We start from the raw sequence: 12,506 nt of genomic DNA on the forward strand, positions 1-12,506 counted from the left end.
CGCAGTGCGGGGTGGGAACTACGCTTCCCAGCATGCAACGGGGCAAGAGAGGGCTCTCCGCCTCTACCCGCGCCTCGCAGGTTCTGCTGGGAGTTTTCATTGACCTCTGAGCCCCCCCCCCCCCCCCGCCTCGTTCGGATCCGCTCCGGCCTCCTCTAGGCCCCGCCCCTTTCGGAGAGCGGGTGACCTCGCCGAGCCCCGCGAGCTGCTTCCTTCTTCCCCTCTCATTGGCCCAGCGTAGCTGCCATTCGGGAGCGAGGAGGAGAAGTTGCTTACTGATTGGTGGATTCCGTTTGGCGCCAACTAGGAAAGGGGGGCGGGGCAGCGGCGGTCCCTAGTGAGCAGCTATTACCGCGAAAGGCCACCTCGGCAGCGACAGCCCGGAAGGGAGGTGAAGGTCCGCTTGGTGCTCTGCGACCCCGGGTTCGGGCAAAAAAGGGAGAAAAGCGAAGAGAGTGTGAGCCCTGGCCTTGGCCTCGCGGCCCTGGCCGCTTTCTCTTATTGACCCGACGCGGTTGTTTGGATTTAATCTTCAGGTTGCCGGCGCCCGCCCGCCCGCTGGCCTCGCGGGGTGCGGGGGAATCACCCGTGCATGTGGCTGGCGCCTGCCGGGTCCGCACACCCGCCCGTCCGCGCCGCTTGCCCGCGGCAGCCGCGTCCCTGAACCGCGGGGTCGTGTTTGTGTTTGACCCGCGGGCGCCCGCGGCGGGGCGCGCGGCCGAGGCCGGTGCCGGCGGGGTGGGGTGGGCGCGGCGGAGGCGGAGGAAGAGAGAGCGGGAGCCCTGGGAGGCCGGGCGCCGCCATGGAACTGGGCCCGGAGCCCCCGCACCGCCGCCGCCTGCTCTTCGCCTGCAGTCCCCCTCCCGCGCCGCAGCCCGTCGTGAAAGCGCTGTTCGGCGCACCAGCCTCCGGGGGCCTGTCGCCTGTCACCAACCTGACGGTCACCATGGACCAGCTGCAGGGGCTGGGCAGGTGAGGAGGGACTGGCGAGCGGTGCCGCAGGCCGCTGGGCTCCCAGACGGCTCTCGGGGGGGGATCCAGCTGGGAAACGGGCCCGGAGCGGGGCGAGACCTGTCCGCCGCTCGTGGGCCACCCCGCTGATTTGGGGCCCGCCATGTGCACCCTCCCCCCAGGCGGAATGTTGGGCGGGAGAGGCCGTTCCGACCCTCCAGGGCCGCCCTCAGCCCCGAGCCGGGCCCGGTGGGGGGTGGGGTCAGCCCGGGTTCCCCACTTTGGCCACCCCTTTCAGATTGCTTTGTACTCTTCTGTCCCAATCCCAGGAAGCTCTTTGTAATCTACCCCACGGGGGCAAAGCGGACCCTTTCAGGCGCTCACTTGTACCCTTTGCTGAACCATCTCGAAGGATCTTAGCTTCCTGCGAGCTTTGTTCCTTCTCTACAGAGAGACATGGCATTTTCTTAACTGGAGTATGTGCAAAATCATCTCAGTTCCTTAGCCCGTGCACATTCCTGATGTCCACCCCTGCTTTCCTAAGGCCAGGCCTTTTTATTCAACTTTCCATCCTCAAAAGCTCCCTGGACTTTTCCTTTTGGCAAAACATGCATCCCACGGTGTTTCTGGTGGAGCTGATTACCCTTCAGTTTTGGACGTCCCATTTTCTCTGTAAGCACATGTCTTGTACGTTTTCCAGCCTCTGAAAAGCAGGAACTTGTCTGATTCATCTTTCATCCTAGCAGGTACCTAGAACACATGCTCTCGTTTCAGGAAATACTCCAGCATCATAGTCCTCTTGTCTACAGCCTGACCCAGGCCATGCCTACCCACTCCATTCTCATCTTTTATATTCAAGTGCTAACTGGGTGTTTTGGGTGGCAAAATGGGGTCTGTGGTGTGGCCTTAAAAAGTAGATGGTTAAGAGCAGCCTGGATACTTGCTAACCTCATGGCCTGTCTCCTGTATGTAACCTTGCAATTGGGTTTTAGAAATACATAGAATTCTTTCTCTTGCTTTCAGTGAATATGAACAGCCGCTGGAGGTGAGAAACAGCAGTCTGCAGAGAATGGGCTCCTCTGAGTCAACCGATTCAGGTATTCCTGTAGTCTTGAACATTTATTATGTGTTTACTACATGGGGATCAAAACTTGGGAATTTGTTGTAACGTGTGCTTCACCTAGGAACTTAGTTTGGTGACTAGTTGAGACAGTAAACAAGAGTCATGGCATTCCGTGACAAATACCCTTAAAACAGGACAAAGAAGGCCCTATGGTAGTATATGGAGGAAACAAGTGTCCAGTGTCTGCATGGTGGTGGTGTGTGCTTGATCTTGAGGATGAGTAGTTGGGTAAAATGAACTATAACACCAAGACCAGAAAAGCGTATTGGTTGAAACACAGAGTCAAATTATTGTTTCAGTGAGCCTGCTATGGAGGAAATGGACCAGTGCATTTTACTCTAATTCATAAATTCATGGTTATATTTGCACAGATGCTTTAGGTTAGGGAATAAGAGCAAAGGTCTTAAAATGTAGACTTCTTTTTTTAAAGATTCCAGTTATTTATTTGATAGAGAGAGAGACAGCGAGAGAGGGAACACAAGCAGGGGGAGTGGGAGAGGGAGAAGCAGGCTTCCCGCCGAGTAGGGAGCCCGGTGCGGGGCTCGATCCGAGGACCCTGAGACCATGACCTGAGCCGAAGGCAGACGCTTAATGACTGAGCCACCCAGGCGCCTCTTAAAATGTAGACTTAAGAACTAGGGATAGGATGCTTACTTGTGGCAGCGTGGCAGATGAGAGTATCAGAGCTAACACTTGACTTCCTGCAGTTATATGGAGAGGTGTGCACTAGGCAGACGCTGGTGGGTCTGGGCCATACTGAGAGGTGTCTCCTACACCTTGCTCCCTTTGGTGAGATGAGCACCTTACTTGGTGTTATTTAAAGGCAATGAATACTTGGCTTGTCATAGGACTAATAAATGTATTTTTCCAAACCCCCAAATTACACATATGATCTGACAAGATAAAATATTTTGAAGTCAGAACTATTCCAGAAAACCAGTACCTATTCTTTCCGTGGTCAGCACTCACAGAAAGTTACCTGGGTAATCTCTGAATAACCAACCAGTCATCATAAGATTATGTTTAATTGTCACAACTTATTCCCTTGATGGTATTTGTAAGTAGGAAAAGGGGATTGGTAGATATACCATGAAAATGTTAAGACTTGTGCAGATACAAAGTTTTTGACAATCAGATAATGATGCCACTTTAATTCTGGCAAAAGTCCAAGCCTGAGTCTTGATTGATGGCTTAAGGAAACAGTACTAGTAGTATTTTTGTTTTAATGACAAAATGGTGTCTCATGTATTATTTCCTGAGGTTTTATTATTTCCCACAGGCTTCTGTCTGGATTCTCCTGGGCCCTTGGACAGTAAAGAAAAGTATGTATTCACTGGTTTTAAAAATTTGTGCTTAGGAAAGACTTTTCTTAATTTTTTATTGAAATTCTTTGTGCTCTGGATGGGAGCCCTGGATTTAGCTGACCCGAGTAAGACTTGTGGATCCTATAAATAAGTCTGGTGCCTTTAGAGAATGAGTTGTTTGTGCCAGCAGTTTTTAGGACTTCCCATCCTTTATTTTAGCTGTAATTTGTGGTGTTCTCTTCGAGTCTTGCCCAAACCCTTACTTCACCCTCTGGCATCATAGACTTAAGAGAAATGTGGGGTTTTTTTGTTTTGTTTTTTTTTAAGATTTTATCTCTTTATCCGAGAGAGAGAAGGAGAAGCAAACTCCCTGCTGAGCAGAGAGCCTGATGTGGGACTCGATCCCAGGACCCTGAGATCATGACCCAAGCCAAAGGCAGACACTTAACCGACTGAGCCACCCAGGTGCCCCGAGAAATGTGTATTTTAAGAGAAAACCTGGGCTTGCTCTTTTTACCTAGAAGCCCGGTAATGTTGGGGGTGCTTGTGAGAACAGGACAGCCTCAGAAATCTGTTCTTCCATCTTGCCTAAAATGGGGATGTTTGACTCCCCCCTCCCCAAACTATAGACTAGACCACTGCATCTGCTAATAATGAATACCTCTCTCTTGTTTTATTCTCATTGTTTACCTTCTGATCTCATTGCAGCCTTGAAAATCCCATGAGGAGAATAAGTTTCCTGCCTGTAAGTTAGTTCCCTTTTTATTTTGAGCTAATTCATATTATCTGTCTCCTTAGCTATCAGTATGACCTTGATGGGAGACCTTAATTTAGACAGCAAAGACTGCTTTTCCTTAGTCTTATAAGCACTCAAAACACCTAAACAACCTCACCTTCAGTTCTAACTACCAGTTAGATACAGGAAGTATTCTTTTTTTTTGCAAATGATATTTCTGGATTGATTTGGCACCCTAAATCTCTGCTGAGAGGGCTGTAGACCTACCTTGTGAGGTTAGGTGGGAAGCCATGTAGCGGGATCTCCTACCCCATGTTGTGGCAAGGTGGAACCCTGGCCACATTTCTTGGTTACCACCTGCAGTGTGTGAGGAGATAAACCCCACCCCCCCCACTGCCATTTTTGTTTTTCTTTTGAACGTGAGTTTCATTGAATTGTCATTTATGTACCCTAATGTCTTTTTTTCATTTTGACAGCAGAAGCTCTTGGGATGTAGCCCAGCTCTGAAGAGGAGCCATTCTGATTCTCTTGACCATGATGTCTTTCAGCTGATGGACCAGGATGAGAACAAGGAAAACGTGAGTGGCCTCAATGTATTAATGTAGGATAGAGGTAAAGCCAGAGGTGGCTTAGAGAAGTGGCTGGGCTGCTTTCTGGGAAACTAGACCTTCACCAAAGTCATGCATGGTCTCTGCAGTCAGAGAAACCTGGATTTGAATCCTGCTTGTGTGACCTTGACCCATTACTTCTTTTTAGGCTTCTTCATTTCTTTGTTCATAAAATATGAGTAGCAGTAACTTGTAGGGCATTATGGAATTAAATAAGATAATGTATATAAAGCATTTAAAGTGGTTCCTGGCAGGGAGGAGTTGCTCAGATGGTAGCCCTTAGGAGTAATTGTATCCATGAATACTTTATCCAGAAGGGTCTGCCCAGGCCCTGCCTCTTTGTGCTCACCCTGGGATGAGTTGTAAGCTTAGGAAAAGGCTTCTTGGCAGTATTTGAAAGAACAGGGCCAACAAGTCTCAGGGAATCACAGAGTAACTGAACTGGTACCTTAGAGGGTGAGCTTGTGGTGGTCCATCCAAAAGTCCAGGAACACCTGGCCTGGCTTTTCTCTCATACCTGCCAGGTGCACTGCACAGGGTAAGCACCCAAAACAGTTCCGTGACTTGGCTCAGTTTTTCCAGCCTTCATTCTCACTATATCCCCATTTGATTTCCTCCCCTTTTCCATCCCCTGCTAAAATGCCACAGTTTATAATCCTTATCATCTTCCAGACTTCGTGTAAAACCTACTGCCTCCATGAATTCTCCCAGTGATTCCCTTAGCAACTTGTGAGTGGTTCTGAGGGACAATACATAAAGTGAGTTCCTGCCTTGAGTGCTTGGAGCACTGCCTCGGCGTGCTTGCGTGCGTGCGTGTGTGTGCGTGCGTGCGTGTGTGTGTACGTGTACTGCCTTCTACTGGACACACCGAAGCTGTACTGATGCCTGGTTTTCCCCTGAACGTGGCTTTTCCCAGGATTGCCCGCTTGGAATTTTGTTCTGGAGGGGAAAGAGCATAGATGGTGGTTAAAGAGCTCTTGTGATCTTAGGCACATCACTTAACCTGTACGGCCTAGTTTCTTCCTCATCTGTAAAATGGGGTGATCGGTGATGGTTATATGAGTTAACGCATAGAAAGTACTTAGTCCTGTGTTGGCTTATACATACTCTGATATTTGCTGAGCACTTCATCACAAGTGAAGTGGCTGTTTTAGGCAGGCGGGTTATAAGTGCTTTCAAACTTGAAGTAAATGGAATCATACAGAATGTATTCTGTCACTTCTGGCTTTCACTCAACATGTGCAATTCATTCATGTTGAGTAAAAACAGTAGTTTTCTTAATTTTCCATTGCTTTGAGTATGGAGTACAATAACTTTAAGTGGAAAATAATTACCTCCTGTTGGTAGGAAGAAGGTGGAAAATACAAAATCTTCAAATCTAGAGTGAAAAGTTTTTGCCCCCATTCACGGGCAATTATATTGAAACCCTTTGCTTTCGATTTTAGGAAGTTGTTGATTGGATTTAGCTTATTAACTCAGTGTTTTGTATACTTGGCCGATATTTATGTTTGTGTCAGGAAATAGTCTTTGTGGTGAGAGATAAAATGCTGCCTTGGAAGTCAGCTGTTGACAAAGTCTGTGAAATTCTTCGTGACACAGATCCAGTGTTGGAGTTAAGCTCAGAAATGGGTAAACCCTTAGTTTGGAGGCAATTACAAAGGTGAGCAGTGCCTGCTCCCTTGGCTGTCTCACCGAGCTACAGCTGAGGCCCTGGTTTTCATGGACAGTGGAATATGTCTGGACTCTACTGTCTTGCAGGAAGCCTTTGAGTTTAAGAAGCCAATAAGACCGGCATCTCGTGGCTGCCTGCATTCTCATGGACTTGAGGAGAGTAAAGATCTCTTCACACAGAGGCAGAACTCTGCCCCAGCTCGGATGGTATGTGCCCTGGCTTTCACAGGGGAGTTCCTGATGGGAACAGAATTGAAGCACCTTCTTGAACCCGGAGTCGAAGACACTACAGTAGCTCTTGTTGTCTTTAACTTGACTTTGTCATTTGAAACTAGACTGTCACATTTTTTGGTGTTTTTGCTGTGTCTGGAGAGCAGACAGGCAGAAGCAGAGTGAGAGATGGTCTGTTTGGAATATTGAACTTGAGCAAGGAATATTTGACCTTGTCAATTCTGGGGAAATAATCTGCGGGCATCCTGGGTCATTCTTCTAAATGTGTGTACGGTGGGATTATAGGTCTTAAAACTTGCTCTTTCATAGTGCCTCCTGAGTGCTAAGAGGTACTTCCCAGAGTGGTTTTGTTCAGAGACAGCACTTGGCTTCTCCCAAAGGTGGTTTATTAAGAACTATTGGGGATTCCAGTGAACCTACCACCTATGGGCTACTTGACAGAATTGGGGGCCACCTACCCCAGGGTTATTTCTTTGCCAGAAAGAGGCGTCACTGCTTCCAAAGTTGCGTACTGGTGATCTGACAGCTAAGGCTAGAAAGGCCCAACGAGATGACCACATTTGGTTTCCAGTCTTTCCTGGGAATTTGCATGTGAAAATACAGCTTTCCAGTCTGGCTTGTGGTCTGAGGTTTGGGTTCAGCCAGTATCCTTGCTCTGTCTAGCATTTGCACAAAGCACTTCTATATATGTTCTCATAAGCCTGTGAAGTAGCTGGAGTTAACCCATTTTACAGATAGGGAAAGTCTGGTGAGGGAGGTTGGCTGATTTGCCAAAGGACACAGATAACAGAAGACCAGGATTTAACAAAATCTACTGATTCCCAACTACACAGTAATTCTTTAAGTACTGGGTATCCAAAACTAAATATCTTTAGTGTGCCCTTGAAGACCACCACATCGGGGTTTATTGTGGTCACCTAGCCTTCCCTAATTATAGGTGACATGTCTGTCATTTGCTGTATCACATGTGCACTAGGGATCCCAGAACCTAGGTCACAAATACTGGTATTATAAAAATTTTTTTTTAAGAACTCATTTATTTATTTGTCAGAGAGAGAGGGTGCACAAGCAGGGGAACAGCAGGGGGAGGGAGAAGCAGGCTCCTGGCTGAGCAAGGAGCCTGATGGGGACTCGATCCCAGGCCCCTGGGATCACGACCTGAGCTGAAGGCAGACGCTTAACTGACTGAGCCACCCAGGCTTCCCACAAATACTGGTATTCTAGTGTGAGCCTTCAGAGGGTGTTGCCCCACGATAAAGTTACCTGCCCCTTGGTTCTGCTAGCTGGAAACTTGCCAGTGTGCCCAAAGCATGCTCAGGAGCACTTGTGGAGGATCAGAGGCAGCCTAGAACTTCTGTGAAGCAAGCTGGTGCCTGAAGCAGAGGAGGCTGGCTGCAGAAAGGATCCCTCCCTAGGTAGGCAGTTGACGCCGAAAACGAGAGGGCAGCTTAGGGATTAATGCAGTTCTATTGCAAAGGGATTTGTGTCTCAAGGATTATCTGTAGGACTTAGGTTGAGACTGCCTCCTTACTGTGGGAAAAGATAAATCTCTGAACATTTTTCCTGGCTTTGGGAAGCACCTAGAAAAGATATAATTCACTATCAGCAATGTTTGTATTAGTAATGTTTATCTCTAGAATTTTTTTTTTTTTTAAGATTTTACTTATTTATTTGACAGAGAGAGAGCACCAGCAGGGGGGAGGGGCAGAGGGAGAAGTAGACTCCCCTCTGAGCAGGGAGCCACGTGGGGCTTGATCCCAGGACCCTGAGATCATGACCTGAGCCGAAGGCAGACCCTTAACCGACTGAGCCACCCAAGCACCCCAGCAATGTTTATCTCTAGATGGTAGACTTATGAGCCATCTTTCTAAATTTCCTATATTAAATAATATATTAGTTTTATGATGGGGGTTCCCCCTCAAACAACAACATAGTGTCACCTAGTGAGATACCCTATTTTTACTCCAGGAGCAGTTCTCTCTCCTAGGAGAAAATGTGGTGAGAGAAGCTTGGGCTTTGGAGTCAAACGGGTGAGCCATGTGGTCTTGTGGTAACCTCTCTTAAGCACTGGTTTCCTGATTTGCTAAATAAGTGGAAAAGGAGGTACTCCCCTTACTGTGTTGTGAGGTTTAAATGGAACTGAACACTTAAGATCATATCATAGTGTCCACTACACAGTAATTCCTCAGTTAAAAACAGCACTTGTCATTTAAACTCCAAGTCTAACAGACTAGGATAGACTGTGTAGAACCAGGCCCCCCTTTACCGCTCCCCGCCCCTCTTCAGAGCTAGAGTTACATAAGCATTCTCTAGGCCATTCTGTGGGCAGAGATTGTATCTTCTCAGCCTTCCTCATTGCAGCAGGTTATCCTACTGTGTATCACAACCTGCATGTTGATCCCTGTTCACTGATTACAGTCCTCTGGTAAAGCAAACCTTGCCCTTCGTTAGAGGCTCTCCCCACATCCCACTGTAAGGTGAATTGCTTCTGAGAAGAGGTTTTTGTGAAGGCTTCCAGGCCTGATTCTACCCAGGACTATGTGTAGACATCAAATCCTTTATCATCTTAGGCTGCATTTTCCTTTGATGAGTATCTGCTAAAATTTTACTGCTAATAAATACAGTATGTTTTCCTCATAAAATCTAATGACCCATCCAAGGAAATCCAATCTGATCAGTTATTAACAAGCCGTGAATTCTGTCTTCCAGCTTTCCTCCAATGAAAGAGATGGCAGCGAACCAGGGAATTTCGTTCCTCTTTTTATGCCCCAGTCTCCTGTGACGGCCACTTTGTCTGATGAGGACGATGGCTTCATGGACCTTCTTGATGGAGAGAATCTGAAGGTGCTGTGTGTGTGTGTGTGTGTGTGTGTGTGTGTGCGCGCGCGCGCGCGCCTGCCCATTCCCCTAAGTACCCTGGGGAAGTCCTGTGAGAAGGAACAGCAATTCCCCAGGGCTTTGGGGTGGCTGATATTTTTGTTCTTTTAGTGAGAATTTATTGAGACTCTGCTCCTAGTCTAATTAAATCTGAGGTGGAAGTGGGGCAGTTCTTCAAAAGAAGACACCCAGAGGATCCTTCATACCCTGAAGGAACTGACAGTCTATTTTGTACAAGAGACCTGGAACAAGAAGAGTATAAGACGAGCTGGCGTGAAGCTGGAGAGCCAGAGGCTACCTCTTCATGTACCCTTGGGGTAGAAGGTGCTTTTAGCTACACGTTCAGATGTCCGAATTGAGAAACATGATGCTCTTCTGACCTTAACATACTGGGCAGTGGGAAAGAGGAGCGAACATTAGAGGCTTCCTATCCAGGCTTGTCTGATACTCCTCAGGCAGAATCACACCTAATGCCTTCAAACTGTTAGTCTCTGCTGGATCTTTATAATAGTTTTTCTCTTTTAGAATGATGAAGAGACCCCGTCGTGCATGGCAAGCCTCTGGACAGCTCCCCTTGTCATGAGAAGAACGACAAACCTTGTAAGTTGTTCCCGTTGTCTGGAGAGAGCCTCGAGTAATTAGGCCTCTGGGACAGAGTGGACTAGACTAAATGGAAAACTAATCTTTCTGCCCACATCACCACAGGGATCAAAAATAGTTTCATTTGATTCTGTCTTTGAGTCTATGGGCCTTTCCCTTGACTGGTCACTAGTGTTCTCTTGTGTAAAGAGAACTGTTTACACTGTTTCTTTAAGTTTTCTTTTGTCCTCATTGGTGTGTGAGGAAGTCTGGCTGATATATACACATGTAGTTCTTATTTTTATAATTTTTAGTTTATCCCAGCCATTCTTGGTCAAGTTAATGTCTTGTGTGTGTGTGTGTGTGTGTTAATGTCCTTTCTGTTCAACTCTGACCTCTCTTACTTTCTAGTTGAAGATCTCAGGAAAACATCTGCTAAATTGAATTCCTCACAAGTGACAGTGATTGATGGCACTTTTGTGTTCTAAGCTGTGGGTGCAAGTACGGATAGTCTGGGGATTGGCCCTGAATGAGGCTGAGTTCACAGGCTGGGGCCTTGTTCGGCCTCAAAACACAGCATCTCCCCCAGGAGCTATTGAGGAGTACACCTACGTGGGCACTCTGAGCTCTTTAGAGCTCCTGTTTGCAAGGTGGGGAGCTGGCTGTCCTCTGTCCCTGGGTCTCTGGCTCTCCTCTTTCTTCAGCTTGTTTGGTTGTTTTGTCCACGCTTTCCAACATTTGCACAAAGTCTGCCAAACGTTTGGAACACTGCTTTATCTCTGTTTTCTGCTCAAAGATTCTGCTTTACTACAGGTATTTTCCACATGGGGTTTAGGATTATTTCAGAGCTTAAGGGTACTGAGAGTATTACCCGTAGAAAGTTGAAGTTTTATATCATTTTTATGTTTTTCCATTTCTCCTGTATAGACTCACCCGCAGCTCATATTTAGGACAGATATTTGTGTTTCTTTTGCCTAGGTTAAGTTAGAATTGCCTTTGACCCAGCCAGGCATTTGGTTACAACTGTTACTGATAGAAGCACATCCTTGGATGACTACGTCATTGGAATGGGGTCCGAAAGTGGCCTGTGAAGCTCTGTTTCGCACCTCTGCAGAGCCACCTCTGCCCAGACCTCACGGCTTAACCTGCTCTGAGAGGTGGTCTGAGTTTGAGAAGGGGCAAGTGGCTTGCTGTGGCCACCAACATTGGCTTCAGCCAGGAATTTGAGGCGTCAGTAGATGAACTCAGTCTGTGCTTTCACATTGAGGCTTCCCTTCTAGCCGGTGTCCTTAATTACCCATTTTTATAGCCTGTGTAACATTGTCCTGTCCCAAATAGGGTTTGTCCCCACTGTCATCCTCAGCTACACCTTTGTGGGGTTTTTTTGTTTTGTTTTAAGATTGATTTATTTATTTGTCAGAGAGAGCATAAGCAGGGGGAGCTGCAGGCGGAGGGAGCAGGCTCCCTGCTGAGCAAGGAGCCCGATGTGGGGCTCGATTCCAGGACCCTGGGATCATGACCTGAGCCGAGACAGATGCTTAACCAACTGAGCCACCCAGGCGTCCCTCAGCTACACCTTTAACTCAGTCCCCGTATTAAAACCTGACACTTTAAGCAGTAAAACAGCAAGCAGTGGGTTACTTTGCCACATCTCCGTCGCGGGGTAGCCGCGGAGTTATGGAGCCCCTCAATGGTGAAGCAGACCACAGCTTACCCTGTGTGTGTGGCCTTGTTAAACACACATGTATTGCCACGTGTATCCCATCGAACGGGTGGGCCTCGTGGGCACTTCAAGGGCAGGAATGTGCATCACCCTGGAAAGAGCCATGTGCTGTGAGCAAGTCAGGGGCCGATCCCGCAGAGAAGGCATGTTTGCCAAGGGTCTCACGGTGTGTGGGAACTTGGGGGGCAGGATGTGTCGATTCATGAAAGAACAGTTCATCTGCGTAGCCCTGTGAAGCTGGAGAACGTGGACGTGTGGTGGGCAGGGGCGAGGTTGTGACGGATGTCACTGGTCTGCCAGTCTAAGGGGTTTAAATGGATTTTCCCCAGGGACGCTAGGGTTCGTGGAGTGTGACTGTTAACTGGAAGGGAGGAGGGGTCAGTTGTGACTATGTGGCAAAGTGCTCAAGTGCTTATTTTCTGAATTACGGAGAGAGGAGGGAACAGATAGAAGGAATTATCAATTAGGAACGGGTGGTATTTAGGGGTAATAGTGGTAAAGAAGAAGTCATGACAATGACACCAAAGTTGTCAGTGGGAGAAACACTTTTTTTTTTTTTAAGATTTTATTTATTTATTTGAGAGAGAATGAGAGAAAGTATACATGAGGGGCGGGGGTCAGAGGGAGAAGCAGACTCCCTGCCAAGCTGGGAGCCCGATTCGGGACTCGATCCAGGGACTCCAGGGTCATGACCTGAGCCGAA

At 47.7% G+C, this 12,506-nt stretch overlaps 1 protein-coding gene across 5 annotated transcripts in view; it reads left to right on the forward strand.

Moving 5' to 3' along the window:
• Positions 1 to 357: 357 nt before the first annotated feature.
• The window catches only part of CDC25A (cell division cycle 25A), a 28,510-nt gene continuing 16,361 nt past the window's right edge, over positions 358 to 12,506 (forward strand). The window contains exons 1-8 of one of the 5 annotated variants that reach the window (XM_036068762.2): positions 358 to 972; positions 1,975 to 2,048; positions 3,354 to 3,396; positions 4,087 to 4,123; positions 4,591 to 4,692; positions 6,481 to 6,600; positions 9,334 to 9,468; positions 10,027 to 10,101. In XM_036068762.2, coding sequence (XP_035924655.2) covers positions 803 to 972; positions 1,975 to 2,048; positions 3,354 to 3,396; positions 4,087 to 4,123; positions 4,591 to 4,692; positions 6,481 to 6,600; positions 9,334 to 9,468; positions 10,027 to 10,101 — 756 coding nt within the window. In that variant the 5' untranslated portion in view covers positions 358 to 802. The remainder of the gene's footprint in view (positions 973 to 1,974; positions 2,049 to 3,353; positions 3,397 to 4,086; positions 4,124 to 4,590; positions 4,693 to 6,480; positions 6,601 to 9,333; positions 9,469 to 10,026; positions 10,102 to 12,506) is intronic. The other 4 variants (XM_036068759.2, XM_036068761.2, XM_036068763.2 and 1 more) reach the window with 4 other exon arrangements.

This window comes from Halichoerus grypus, chromosome 1 (assembly GCF_964656455.1).
Source record: "Halichoerus grypus chromosome 1, mHalGry1.hap1.1, whole genome shotgun sequence".
Lineage (NCBI taxonomy): Eukaryota > Metazoa > Chordata > Mammalia > Carnivora > Phocidae > Halichoerus > Halichoerus grypus.